We start from the raw sequence: 13597 nt of genomic DNA on the forward strand, positions 1-13597 counted from the left end.
AAAAAAAAAAAAAAAAAAAGTTTTAATGGTTGTAAAAGTTTAATGGTGATGCTGTGTAACTTACTTCTTAAGTAAGAAATGGTTATCTTTTACTTAGTTTGTGGAGATGAATGTTTCAAGATAGGACTAGCTAGAGATAAGTCTGGCTACTTAAAATGTGGTAACTAGTTGTAACATCTTCAATTAGTTTTGTTGTTGTTGTTGGGTTGTTGTTTTTTTTTTTTTTTGAGAAGGAGTCTCGCTCTGTCACCAAGTCTGGAGTGCAGTGGCGCGATCTCCGCTCCCTGCAAGCTCCGTCTCCTGGGTTCACGCCATTCTCCTGCCTCAGCTTCCCGAGTAGCTGGGACTACAGGCACCTGCCACCACACCCAGCTAATTTCTTTGTATTTTTAGTAGAGACGGGGTTTAACTGTGTTAGCCAGGATGGTCTCGATCTCCTCATCTCGTGATCTGCCTGCCTCGGCCTCCCAAAGTGCTGGGATTACAGGCGTGAGCCACCGTGCCCGGCCCAATTAGTTATTTTTTAAGACCAAGGTATGGTGGTAGTTTGCTAGGCTCATAGGCTTCTAGGAGAAATTATAGATTCAAGGTTTCAACTTAAGGGGTTAGATTTTATTCTCACTAATTTGTTAGGCAGAATGACATGATGCTTACTCTGCAAACACTCCAATTAAGGCTTTATGTGACCAAACTGAAACTAAAAAGTTAGACTGGTTTAATGTTTAGCTGTCCTCCATTACATATCTTTTTGCATTCTTAAGTCATAGTCTTAACTACTGCTTTGATTTGCAGGATGAGTCTGAATGTACTTCAGATGAGGAAATCTTTATCTCACAAGATGAAATACAGTCATTTATGGCTAATAACCAGTCTTTCTACAGCAATAGAGAACAATACCGACAGCATCTGAAGGAGAAATTTAATAAATACTGCCGCTTAAATGATCACAAGAGGCCCATTTGTAGTGGCTGGTTGACAACAGCTGGAGCAAATTAAATAAATAAAATAGCTCTGTCTTTCAATGAAACACTCACGATGACTACTGCGCCTTCTCTTTCGAAAAACTCTTAATTTAGTGACTTACGGCAAAATTTTATCTTAAATCAATGTGATTCTTTCTTGTTTTGGGAGACGGTGGAGGTATCCTCATTAGTTTGTTCTTTCTTCAGGCTTGTGTCTTTAGTTGCGTGGCTGCGCAGGCCTGCCATATGATTTAAGCCATCTCTTTTCATTAAATGTTTCTCTTCCTGTGAGACTTACTAAAGCAACTTAGTGGCAAAAAGTAATGTTGTACTTATAATTCTGTACAGAAATGACAATGAGCTGAATATATGGTTTTACAAAGTAGACATCCACCTGCAAAATGTTTGGATGTAATGTTAAAGCGCAATGTGCAAAATTTAAAATAAAGAATATTTATTAATATGCACAGTAAAATTTGGTGTACATGTTTCTACTTAATGTGTGGCAGTACTTTAGTATTTGCCACTTGTGGACTTAGTGCTTGTCCAGTGTTGATGTTAGAAAGGGTGAAGGGGCCGGGCGCGGTGGCTCAAGCCTGTAATCCCAGCACTTTGGGAGGCCGAGACGGGCGGATCATGAGGTCAGGAGATCGAGACCATCCTGGCTAACACAGTTAAACCCTGTCTCTACTAAAAATACAAAAAAATTAGCCAGGCGTGGTGGCGGGCGCCTGTAGTCCCAGCTACTCAGGAGGCTGAGGCAGGAGAATGGCGTGAACCTGGGAGGCGGGGCTTGCAGTGAGCTGAGATCCAGCCACTGCACTCCAGCCTGGGTGATAGAGCGAGACTCCATCTCAAAACTAAATAAAAAAAAAAAAAGAAAGGGTGAAGGACAGATACAGACTGTTGAAGACAAAAATCTTCCTGTGATGAGAATTGACAACTGAGAAAAGCAGTTTTCCAGTCTTTTTCTTTTGAGGAGATACTTTAAATACTCGTTAACATCTTACTTTCCCATGAGACTTTAACTGCTTTATTAAAGGTTCCCTAATTCATAACACAAAGTACCTCTTAAATTCAGAGGTTCATATTGACCTAGAAGAATAAAAACAAAACTTGGCAGAATTTCAGCCAAGGGTTGCTGGATAAGTAATTGCTCAACATGTAAGACTGGGCTCAGAAGGCTGCACTGAGAGCTAACCACATTGTGGGCTGTGCATGTGAGGTTCAGCCTTATCTGGTGTCCAGTAACAAAGTCACTGTAGTCTTACAGTTTACTGCTGTCACAGCTGTGAGTACCAAAGGAGAGAGTTTCCCCCAGGAATAGCATTTTGCTGACATTTAAAAGATCGAGTCAAATAGCTTGGTAGACACATGATGCTTAAGAGATTTGTGTCTACATGTTTATAATACTTGGTGGCAGCATACAAATTGTGGGACAGTCAGTACTTCTGTGCAATGGAGGTGGAGTGAATTTTATGTGCTTTTAAGCAGATTTTGAGTTAGATTTCAAGTGGGCAGCAGCAGAAATTTAGATTGAATTTTCATAGTGTCATTTCTTGGATCCACCTCCTGAGTTGTCTTTCAAATCTAAATGTTGTATAGGAATGAGGCAGAGGAGGTAAAATGACTCCTGTTGGACCCTTTTTGATTTCATTCCAGAATCTTAAAATATGACTGGGTCTCCCACAGCCCTTGGCTCAGAGGCGAATCCCCTCTTCACCACTGTTAGAGTCAAATGTTCTTTTGAGATCCCTAAAAGCAAAGGCTGATTTAATTCAGTTTTAATCTTTGCCATTGGGGCCAAACACAGGATAGGCAAATGAGTGTTTTTGAATGAATAAACAAGTCACATTCACTGCTTACTCCATTGCTTGCTGGAAGGGAGTCAGGTGGTTATTCAAAGATGCTTTTTCTTTAAGAGAATGGCTATATTAAGTACGCAGTTTTCAGCACTTTTAGCAAAGCGAGCTCTGCTCTGAACAAAACCAACAACCCAAGAAGCGATAATGATGTGAAGACAGTTTAGGAGCACATCCCTGGCCTAAGACTGGACTGCCTGTGGCCCAAAGCATGCTTCACCACTTCAGTATACTCATCTTTAAAATTAAGATACCAATATGTGCTATCTCAGAGCGTTTGTGCAGATTAGTTACTATATTTAAAATGCCTGCTGCACCATAAGCAACAAATGTTAGGTACTGTTTTATTCTTTGGCATATATCATGATACATTTGCTACAGTAGGGTAGGGGTAAGCGTGGGGGTCTAGGGCAGTTGGACACAGTGGGCCATTTAGGGACAGAATTCCCCAGTACACGTGTACTTGGGAGTGTTTCAGTTTTCCGTGGCTAATACAGCCAAGGGATCAGGTAGGGTGAATGAGTCCTTCCCAAGGTCACCCAGCGTTGATGGCGGAGACACTCGGCGTTTTCTGGGCTGAATCCCTTCCGATCAGCCACCGGCGGGTTTGGGAGTGTGTGGAAGAGTGTTGGAGTCACCTTAAGTGCCCTTAATTCCTCATCCTGGCATTAGGGTTCAGGAGTAGAGAAGGGAGACTAAGCGGGACGCTTCAGTATGCGCGCTTGGGGCTGGAGGAATCCCCGCGCTAAACCTCGGTTTCCCTGACCCCAAAGGGAAGCGTTCACTGGGGAAACTGCGCCGCCAGCTGCCAGGACGCTCCGGCGCCGCCAGCTGCCAGCACGCTCCCGCGCAGCCTGGTTTCCCTACGCCGGGGCGGGGCGGAGGGGCGGAGAGGCGGAAGGGAGGCTCGGGGCGGGGCGGGGCGGCTTTCTCAGAAGGGCGGGGCGGCCGGGCCGCCGGCCCGGCCCTCCGCGACCTGGAATGCGGCCGGATCGCCGGGGGGCCTGAGGGTGGAGGTCGCCGGTCGGAGGGCAGGCCGGGACTCTGGTGGGTGCGCAGGCGCGGCTGCCGACGCCAGCAGGTGCGGCGGCGGGCAAGAAGAAGCGGCCGGGGCTCCAGCTCCCGACCCCGGTGCCGCCCTCGTCCAGCGAGGTGGGCGGGCGGCGTGGGCCCATGGCCAGGCCCGGCATGGAGCGGTGGCGCGACCGGCTGGCGCTGGTGACGGGGGCCTCGGGGGGCATCGGCGCGGCCGTGGCCCGGGCCCTGGTCCAGCAGGGACTGAAGGTGGTGGGCTGCGCCCGCACCGTGAGCAACATCGAGGTGAGACCGGGCCGGGGGCGGGGACTTCGCGGGCGGGTCGTTTGCCCGGAGTCGGATTCACTTGCCCGCCACGCCGGGGCCCTTTGCTGTAGTGGGGGCGGCCTCTCGGATCCCTTAAGGCAGGTTTCTTCTTTCCCCTTAAGTCTCGTCTTTGAAGGAGCCGTTTCCCCTGACAGCCCCTGCTCGAGTTACCGAATCTCTGACCCCGGCATCTCGCTGCCCGCCCCTCGCTTCTGCCTAGGGTATTGGCCCGAGGAAAGGGGAAACCGGAGGTCGGGAATGGTGGTCTCACCCCTGTGGCCTTCTCACCCCGGGTGGCCAAGTGCCTCTAATCCCCAGAAGTCACCCACCACGCAGGGCAAGGTGGCTGGCCAACCAGATGGGCAGGAGCCAGAACTGAGGGTGGGGTTGGGGGTGGGAGCTTTACTGAAGAGCCTCAGCCCCGCCCCCTCACCTCGTGGGTAACTCATGCCCAGTGGCATGAGGAATGAATGGAATATTCATTAGTGGGCCTTCCTCCACTCTCCTGGGGCGAACAGAGTGGGTGAAATAAGGCGGAAACCTTGAGAGTATAAAGCAGCCTGGAACTCCTTACGCTTCTCTTGACGTGGGGTTGGGAGCCCTCAGAATTAAGAGAAAAATCAAGATGGCCATTTTGGAGCAGGGAGGAATTTCTGTCCTAGGCTCTCTCTGGATGTGCCCTGCAAACTCACTCTCAGTGTTGAGCTAGTGCTTAGCTGCAGGGCTTTATCTCCACCGTGCTCAAAGTCCTCAGGCAGGGAAAGGGTAAGGAGGCCTTGGGTGGGGGCAGAGGAAGAAGGTATACAGGAAGGAGGACTGTCCCCTCCCCTGCTGCTGACCAAAGGTACACTTTATAACCCAGATAATCCCAAGGTCACCTGGCTCCATCACTGCCCCACTCTGCCCTCCCTTTATTCTATTCTGAGGAGCTCAGGACCCAGCCCAGCCTTGGAGCCCAGAGGATCAAGCCAGGGATTAAACAACTGGATTCCCTAGTTCCGAAGTGACTCTTGCCTTCTCACCTACTCCCCTACCGCAAACTAGCCAGGAAGTGGGGTCTGAGCCCCAAGGGGATCCCCAGGCCGATCACTCAGTCCCAGGGTGACTCCATGTCTGAGAGGAGAATGCCCCTGTTGTGAGAGGGTGATGACATGATGTAGATCATTACTGAGGGGAGGTAGGGAGATCAGGTGGCACAGGTGGGGCAACAGAAAGGCAGTGACAGGGAGAAATACATTCTGAGCGCATCCCTTCTGGTTTTCTTGTGGCAGGAATTTTGGGTCTAGAGGAGGAAGTGGGAAGATGTGTGCCAGGGGAGGGGAGAGCTGCAGGCTTCCTTGCCCACAGTCTGCTTTGATTGATTGATTCGTTGATGTTAAAGCAGAATTTGGGTCCTAGCTTCCTACAGAGAAAACTCCTGTTTCCTGAAGTGATCAAATGTGGGTAAAATCTGGTGAAAGGGGGGTATCTGATTCTCAGAGGACTATACCTTTTGAACTCACAGAAAGTTAAAGCAGAAAAGAATGTCCCAAGACACCCGATCCAGTCCTTTATTCCTGGCTCGTCTTGGGAGGAGGAAGGGGCTTCAGGCCAGGGCAGCTGGCCAAGCTGCCCTTCCTCTAGGGCACCGCATGCTTCCTCCCCCTCGCCCATGTCTACACAGTCACCTTCACAAGGCTCAAGTGCCCAGTCACTGGCTTCCAAAGAAGGCCACAGAGCATGTTTTCTTCTTGCCTCTGAATGTCAGCTTCCCCCTGGGCTGCCTCTCAGTGGCTCTGCCTTCTGAGGTCTTTCTCGGCATGCTGAGGGCCTGGAGATGCACAGGGCATGCCCGATGGCACCTGCCACCTGACTTGCCTCATAGTCTCCTGAGAAACCTCAGAGGGGAGGGTGGTGCACCAGGGCTCAGAGAGAAATAATCTGTCCTGACTTTCTGACCCCTCCTTTAGGTAGAGAGAGAAGATTGGCAGCTGGGCTTGGTTGAAAGGCATGTCTGAGAACTCTGAGCCAGCTGGCTGCAGTTTGCAAGGGGAGGGGAATAGTTCAGAGATGAGGGACTGGCTGACACAATGCAGGAGAAGAAGCTGGGTTAACCAGACCAGTGACTCTTGGCGCTGGTGGAGAAGCATGAAGTGGTGGAGAGGCGCATATTACCTATGGGCAAAAGAGGTATTCCTGTTGGGGAAGAGGCAGAAAAGAGAGAGCTCTCCATTCCCTAGATCCCTGGCCCCTGCTCCACCCAGGACTTGAGTTTATTTATTTACTTATTTATTTGAGACAGAGTCTTGATCTGTCACTCAGGCTGGAGTGCAGTGGCATGACCTCAGCTCACTATAACCTCTGCCTCCTGGGTTCAAGTGATTCTTGTGCCTCAGCCTCCCAAGTAGCCACACACCCAGCTCATTTTTGTGTTTTTGGTAGAGATGGGGTTTCACCAAGTTAGCCAAAGCTGGTCTCAAATTCCTGACCTCAAGTGGTCCACCCGCCTTGGCCTCCCAAAGTGTTGGGATTACAGGCGTGAGCCACCACGCCCAGCCAAGACTTGAGTTTATAGTGAGGTTTCTCCATTGATCACAACCTTTTCCCTCCGTCACTCAGGGAGCACTGTCATCCCTTGGACTTTGACCAAAGAGGACAAACTTAGGGGATGCGCAGTTCAACATCTACGTGGCTGAAAGTCAGCTGCCAAAGGAGCGTGTTTTATGAGTGTGACAGGGATGGGGGTCTGAGGCTGGCTGGGGAGCCGTGGGAGTGAGCTGCTCACCCCAGTCAGACCCCTGTTGGGTTTCATAGGAGCTGGCTGCTGAATGTAAGAGTGCAGGCTACCCCGGGACTTTGGTCCCCTACAGATGTGACCTATCAAATGAAGAGGACATCCTCTCCATGTTCTCGGCTATCCGTTCTCAGCACAGCGGTGTAGACATCTGCATCAACAATGCCGGCTTAGCCCGGCCTGACACCCTGCTCTCAGGCAGCACCAGCGGTTGGAAGGACATGTTCAATGTAAGAGCTCCAAGCCTCCATCTTCCAGGTGGAGGGTGGGGAGGAGAGAGGGGAGCCAGGGGTTTGTGAACCAGAGTGCAGCTGGAGATGGAACATCTAGGAAGAGGGAGCTTCAGGTTCCCACCTGGGGCATCTTGACTCTCTCCTGGCTTCTTGCCCTACCAGAGGGATAGGGAGTAGATGAATGGCCATATCAGCTCTTCTCTTCTTTGAGCCCCTGGAGGTAGGTTTTTTTTTTTTTTTGAGGTGGAACCTTGCTTTGTCACACAGGCTGGAGTGCAGTGGCATGATCTTTGCTCACTGCAACTTCCGCCTCCCGGGTTCAAATGATTCTCCCTCCCGGGTTCAAACGATGAAGGAGAGGGGCTTCAGCCTCCTGAGTAGCTGAAATTACAGGCGCCCACCATCACTACCCGGCTAATTTTTTTGTATTTTTAGTAGGGACGAGGTTTCACCATGTTGGCCAGGCTGGTCTCAAACTCCTGATCTCAGGTGACCTGCCCACCTCAGCCTCCCAAAGTGCTGGGATTACAGGCGTGAGCCACCACGCCCAACCTGGAGGTAGTTCTTAAAGTCTAGAGTGATTTCCTTGTGTTAGAAGAAAGATTGTTAGGGGAGAGAACTGCTGCCTGGTGGATGTTTCCCACTTGTCATCCCTGTGCCTGGGTGCTTGGGAACGTGATGTTATGGGAAGAAAAGGAAGAAAGAGACAAGAGATGATATTCTTACCTAGCCTCACTAGTAACTATGTGACTTTAGGCAGGTTGGTTACCTTCTTTGAGCTTCAGTCTTGTCACATTTAATTGGGATGAACATACCTCTGTCATCAATATCTGGGGTCACAACTCCAATGTCCCCTGGGGCCAGGTAGGTACATAAAGGAGTAAGGGAGGTTAGGAGGGGTCCACAGTGTGGGGAAGGACACAGCCACTACTCAAATCCTACATAGTTCCTCTATGGTGGTGTGGTCCCTGTGTGGCCTGGTTTTTTTTTTTTTGTTTTTTTGAGACGGAGTCTTGCTCTGTCACCAGGCTGAAGTGCAGTGGCATGATCTTGGCTCACTGCAACCTCCACCTTCCAGGTTCAAGCTATTCTCCTGCCTCAGCCTCCTGAGTAGCTGGGACTAGAGGCACGCACCACCACGCCCAGCTAATTGTTTTGTATTTAGTAGAGATGAGGTTTCACCATGTCGGCCAGGATGGTCTCTATTGCCTGATCTCATCATCCGCCCACCTCGGTCTCCCAAAGTGCCAAAGTGCTGGGATTACAGGCGTGAGCCACCGCGCCTGGCTGATCTTATGATTTCTTTGAGAGAAGTGGGGAGTCTGATATTATGTGATACCCCCCACTCCCATTCACTAAAATGTCAGCTCCATGAGGGCAAGGATTTTTATCTGTTTTGTTCTCTGGTATAGCTTGATCCCATAAGCACTCAAAAGATAGTTATTGAATAAATGAAACTTTCCAGTACATGTTGGAAGGGTATTTAAAATGTTTTGAAACCATGCACAGGCCAAACCCAACTTTCAGGACATGGGTTTTCAACTTGTGGATGGTATGATGGGGTGATAGTAGGGTATGAAAGTATCCTGAGAAGTTGAAAGCAGTGTGTGAATGGGATGTTCTTCTCTCCTCACAATCCTTTCCCATCTGCTGACAGTAGACTTAGCACCTCATCTTAGCACCTCATAGATGCTTGGGCCTGGAAATGAAACCATGAAAATTAAGCCCTCAGCCTTCTTGGAGATCAGAGCCATGGTCCTCACTCACAGCACATGGGTCTCTAAACCTGGACCTTAACTCGCCCATCTGTAAAGTGAGGGACTTACATTAAATTCCTACAGCTCCTTTCAGTTTGAACATTATCTAAATCTATTAGGATCATCCTATAAGGCATCTTCTCTTTCCCTGCCCCTGATCCCCTAGACCTGGGAGATTTACTCACCTGGTCCCAGGGGATCTCTTTCTCCTACTCTACCTGCCAGGAGCTGAGTTCTCTGCCTCACAAGCCCACATTGCCAAGAAGATGAGAAACAGGGCTGGAAACCTCCCTGTCCTGGGACGCATCTCTTCCTACTGCCATGAACACCAAGGCAGGTTCACACCAAAGGTGTTCCGTTTCTCATGGCAGGCTCTGACACCTGATTAAGAGAAACATCTGATCTCCTGCTGGTTCCCTCTCTTCCTAAGAGGAGAGGCCTGAGGGCCTGCTAAAAGCTTTATCTCTGCTTGTCCTCTGGGTGAGGCTAATGAGTGGGGCCAATGGGTGGGGCAGCGTAGGTGCTTTGCAGCAGACACGCCTTCAGACCTCTGTTCCCTGAAGGGTGGGGATGTGGGGGTCGCCTCTGCCAGAGGGAGTAGGAGTGAGAAGTTACCTGACCCTCTAGAGTCTCCGTGCCTAGTCTTGTAGCTGTAACCCAGGTTAAAGGAAGGCACAGAAAGGAGGGTCAGGCCTTCTCCACTCATCTCAAGGGAGGGGATGGGGAAGGAGCAGAGAGTAGCTGAGGAAGGCAGGGAAAGGCTAGGCTCTGTGCCAGAGGAGAGAGATTTGTAAGCCATTTTGGTAAGGATTTTGAGCAGTTTAGGAGGGAGCAGGGCCAGACTCCCATAGTGAAGAGAAGAGTAGGGTATTTGGGGGAAGAAATGGAAATGATTCCCTATGGAATAAGAGGGTCTGTGCTACTGTTCATAGAGGAGATGGCCAAGACAGAGTCTCCTGAGTCAGGAGTGGGTTTGAAGGGTTTCCATTCTTGTTTGCAGGAACTTGGGGGGTCAGCCAGGTGAGGAGCTACCTCTGCTATCAACTGGGGGTTGCAGCTTTAAGGAGAGGGGCAACTTGTGTAGAAAACAAGGTGCCCTGTGCCTGTGGCTGGTCTCTGGGAGGACCTGGACACTGTTTTGGAATGCCACACTGCCCCCTTCCCCCCTAGCATTCTGTGGCTCCATCATTTGCTCAGTTGGGCTGGAGTGGAGACACCTCATTGCCCTCCCTGGCCTGCAGGTGAACGTGCTGGCCCTCAGCATCTGCACACGGGAAGCCTACCAGTCCATGAAGGAGCGGAATGTGGACGATGGGCACATCATTAACATCAATAGGTGAGGGCAGGTGGCCAAGGGGTACCACTCACCCACCAGGCTGGGTAATGTGCTGCAGCTCACCTGACCTCTTTGGACCTCAGTTTCCTTGGTGGGAAAGTACGGATTTAATACCCGAATGGCACAAGTATGGTGAGGGAAAGAATAATGTTGTCAAGTACCATCCCCTGGTTGGTTGGAATGGGCAGCTCAGTTCCTTCCCTCTACAGCTGAAGCCTGAGGCCTCTCCTGGGACTGAGTGCCTCTATTCCTCAGGCCTGGGGATGAACCCCACCTCATGGCACAAAGAAAGACTATGTACAGTATCTGCCACTGGGGAGCTCCAGTCTGAGGGGGAACATGGCCTCCGCTTGCCCTGAGATGTCCCAATAGAACCATATCAGTGAACATACAGATTAGATGGAAAGAGTTTTGACATTCTGCACCACCAGGCGAGTGCATTCTGTGGTCAGCTTAGGGATAACTTCCAGGAAAAGGAGGGTTTTCCGAAGCTGTTTGAATAACCAAAATTAGATTAGTGAGCTGTGAGATGGCCACTAGAGGTCCCCTTTAGAAGGCTTTCCGGTGCACATCTGGGTGGTGGGGCTGACCGGGTATGGCAGGGGCACTGCTGGTCTCCCTGGAGCTTCATTCTCTCCTCTTTCCCCTTCCTCTCCCCACCCAGCATGTCTGGCCACCGAGTGTTACCCCTGTCTGTGACCCACTTCTATAGTGCCACCAAGTACGCCGTCACTGCGCTGACAGAGGGACTGAGGCAAGAGCTTCGGGAGGCCCAGACCCACATCCGAGCCACGGTGAGGCTGTGGCCTAGCCCTGGTGGGGACGGGGTGGCGCAGGCCCTCCCCACCCACACACACCGTTCAGGAAGCCCATGTTCAGAATGTGCCGCTTAGAGCTCCCGGGAGTGGACTGGCACAGAAGTGGGTGCTGCTGCTCCCGGCATGGTCCTGTGCAGCCCTTCATTTCCTCATTTCACTGATCCAGGAGCCAAGGACCAGACTTAGACTTTGAGCTGGGAGGGGGCTGACCTGAGGGAAAGCAAGGGACTGTGGGAAACCAGGTGCACAGTGGCTGGAAACCAGGACTCCGGGCTCTTCTCTTGAAGGCCGCGTGATCGTGAGTGAGTCACTGAACCTCCCCAAGCCTCGGCCTTCTCACTTGTGAAAAGGAGATGATGAGCTTTTTAGGGACACTTTTTTGTGAAACGTTTACCTGACATATAGGAAAGGCTCTGTAGATGGTAGGTATCACTGTGGTCACTGCCAGCGGCAGCTTCGGAGGGAGGAAGCGGCTGCTGGATGTTGGGCAGCCATCACTGTGAAGCTGGGGTTCTGTGGCCTCCATCTTCTCCCCTCAACCTCCCCAAGGCCTGACAAAGCTCAGCCCCTGAGCAGGCCCTCTCTGTTGGCCCAGTGCATCTCTCCAGGTGTGGTGGAGACACAGTTCGCCTTCAAACTCCACGACAAGGACCCTGAGAAGGCAGCTGCCACCTATGAGCAAATGAAGGTGGGGCCTCCCTCTGGGCCTGGTGAAGCCACTGACTCCCTAAATGAAGGCAGAGGGAACCTTAGCCTTCAGACTCCACCCTTCCAGCTTTTGTGGCTCCTCCTGGAGGGCTGGGGTGGACATGTGGATGCTGCAGAGGAGCTCAGTGGTGGGAGGGAATTTGAGTCCCTTCTGTCCTTGTCTCAACCCGTTCCCCTGGTGCTCTCAGTGTCTCAAACCCGAGGATGTGGCCGAGGCTGTTATCTACGTCCTCAGCACCCCCCCACACATCCAGGTGAGTCTGGCCCTGACTGTCCACTTGCTGGAGAAACCCAACCAGCCCCAGAGGAGGGGAGCAGGGAGCCCTGCAGGGCTAGGGGAGAGTGTCGCAGCTGTCTCATGCCTTGTGCCTTCCACAGATCGGAGACATCCAGATGAGGCCCACGGAGCAGGTGACCTAGCGACTGTGGGAGCTCCTCCTTCCCTCCCCATCCTTCATGGCTTGCCTCCTGCCTCTGGATTTTAGGTGTTGATTTCTGGATCACTGGATACCACTTCCTGTCCACACCCTGACCAGGGGCTAGACAATTTGTTTGAGATTTTTATTATCATCTTGTCAAATTGCTTCGGTTGTAAATGTGGAAAATGGGCTGGGGAAAGGAGGTGGTGTCCCTAATTGATTTACTTGTTAACTTGTTCTTGGTCCCCCTGGGCTCCTTGGCCTTTGTGTGCTCTCAGTCTCTTCCCTTTGATATGGGAAAGGAGTTGTGGCCAAAATTCCCCCCATCTTCTTGCACCTCACCCTCTGTGGCTCAGGGCTGGGGTGGCAGAGGGAGGCCTTCACCTTATATCTGCGTGGTTATCCAGGGCTCCAGACTTCCTCCTCTGCCTGCCCCACTGCTCCCTCTCCCCCTTCTCGTTCTCCTTCTGGGGTCTCCAGCCCAATCTTGGCTTCTTGTCCCCTCGTGGGGTCATCCCTTCACTCTGACTATGGCAGCAGAATACCAGGGCCTGGTCCAGAGGATTTCATGGTGATCATTAAAAAAGAAAAATTGCAACCAATCTGCCTTGGCTTCAGGAGTGTCTTTCCATTCTTTCCCCTTCTCTGTGATCAGGGGTGCTTGTGTCTCAGAATTTCTTCCAGGTCGGTCCCACCTGGGACCTACCCGGTGGGTGGATTGGGGGCCTCACTCATGGGAGTATGGATTACCTTAGGTAGCAGGAATGGGTTTGTTTGGGCCTTGAAAACGTGTAGGAGTTTGACGAAGCGAAGAAGACAGGTGTGCAAGGTTGAGAGGCCTGGAAGAGCATGCAGTGCTGTGCGAACAGCACAGAACTTAAGTGCAGGAGCAAGATGGGGCTGAAGAGGCAGCTCCTTCCTGCCTTCCTGGATCGCTGGGGGGCTGAGTGCTGCGCAAAAGTCTCGCCATTACCTGTGGGACGGGGGCGTTAGTGGGCTTATCAGCAGGGACAGGACAGGCTCAGAGTCACTTAGGAAGAGAATCAGCGGCCAGGGATAGGAAGTGACTGTTGGGGTCCTCCTGCTGGCTGGTGATGAGCTAGTGAGTAGTAGTTCTGGGGAAAATCACCAGCGCCGGGATGGGGGGAGGGAGGCAACAAGACTGAATTGGTTGACCAGGAAGGCCAACCCATTTCCTTAAAGTGCCCTTCGCTGGTGCGTGGATGAATGCGGTCTCGGGCCTCCTGGACCTCGAGGAACACAGGACGCAGCCGGTAGTACGGCCAGCTCAACTCGCTGCTCCTCTAGCCCTGTAGGAGATGCTGTGGGGACAGCCTGGCGGCCGCGCATGCACAAAACACCGTCAGGAAGGAGCGGGTGCTCCCGAA

The 13597-nt window shown here is 51.6% G+C and overlaps 1 protein-coding gene across 1 annotated transcript; it reads left to right on the top strand.

Moving 5' to 3' along the window:
- The first annotated feature begins 3766 nt into the window (after positions 1 to 3766).
- DHRS11 (dehydrogenase/reductase 11) lies at positions 3767 to 12811 on the top strand. The gene is made up of 7 exons (XM_017866988.1): positions 3767 to 4144; positions 6959 to 7168; positions 10170 to 10264; positions 10929 to 11058; positions 11678 to 11770; positions 11979 to 12044; positions 12169 to 12811. Exons 1-7 carry the CDS (start codon positions 3998 to 4000, stop codon positions 12208 to 12210), a joined length of 783 nt encoding a protein of 260 aa, XP_017722477.1. The 5' UTR covers positions 3767 to 3997; the 3' UTR covers positions 12211 to 12811.
- Positions 12812 to 13597: the final 786 nt, after the last annotated feature.

The sequence above is a fragment of the Rhinopithecus bieti genome, unplaced genomic scaffold (genome assembly GCF_001698545.2).
Source record: "Rhinopithecus bieti isolate Rb0 unplaced genomic scaffold, ASM169854v2 scaffold_1853, whole genome shotgun sequence".
In the NCBI taxonomy this organism is placed as follows: Eukaryota; Metazoa; Chordata; class Mammalia; order Primates; family Cercopithecidae; genus Rhinopithecus; species Rhinopithecus bieti.

Coding starts and splice junctions, on each gene's coding strand:
- DHRS11 (XM_017866988.1), top strand. CDS start 3,998: ATGGCCAGGCCCGGCATGGAGCGGTGGCGCGACCGGCTGGCGCTGGTG. Junction 11,059..11,677: donor AGACCCACATCCGAGCCACG/GTGAGGCTGTGG, acceptor CTGTTGGCCCAG/TGCATCTCTCCAGGTGTGGT. Junction 12,045..12,168: donor GCACCCCCCCACACATCCAG/GTGAGTCTGGCC, acceptor TGCCTTCCACAG/ATCGGAGACATCCAGATGAG.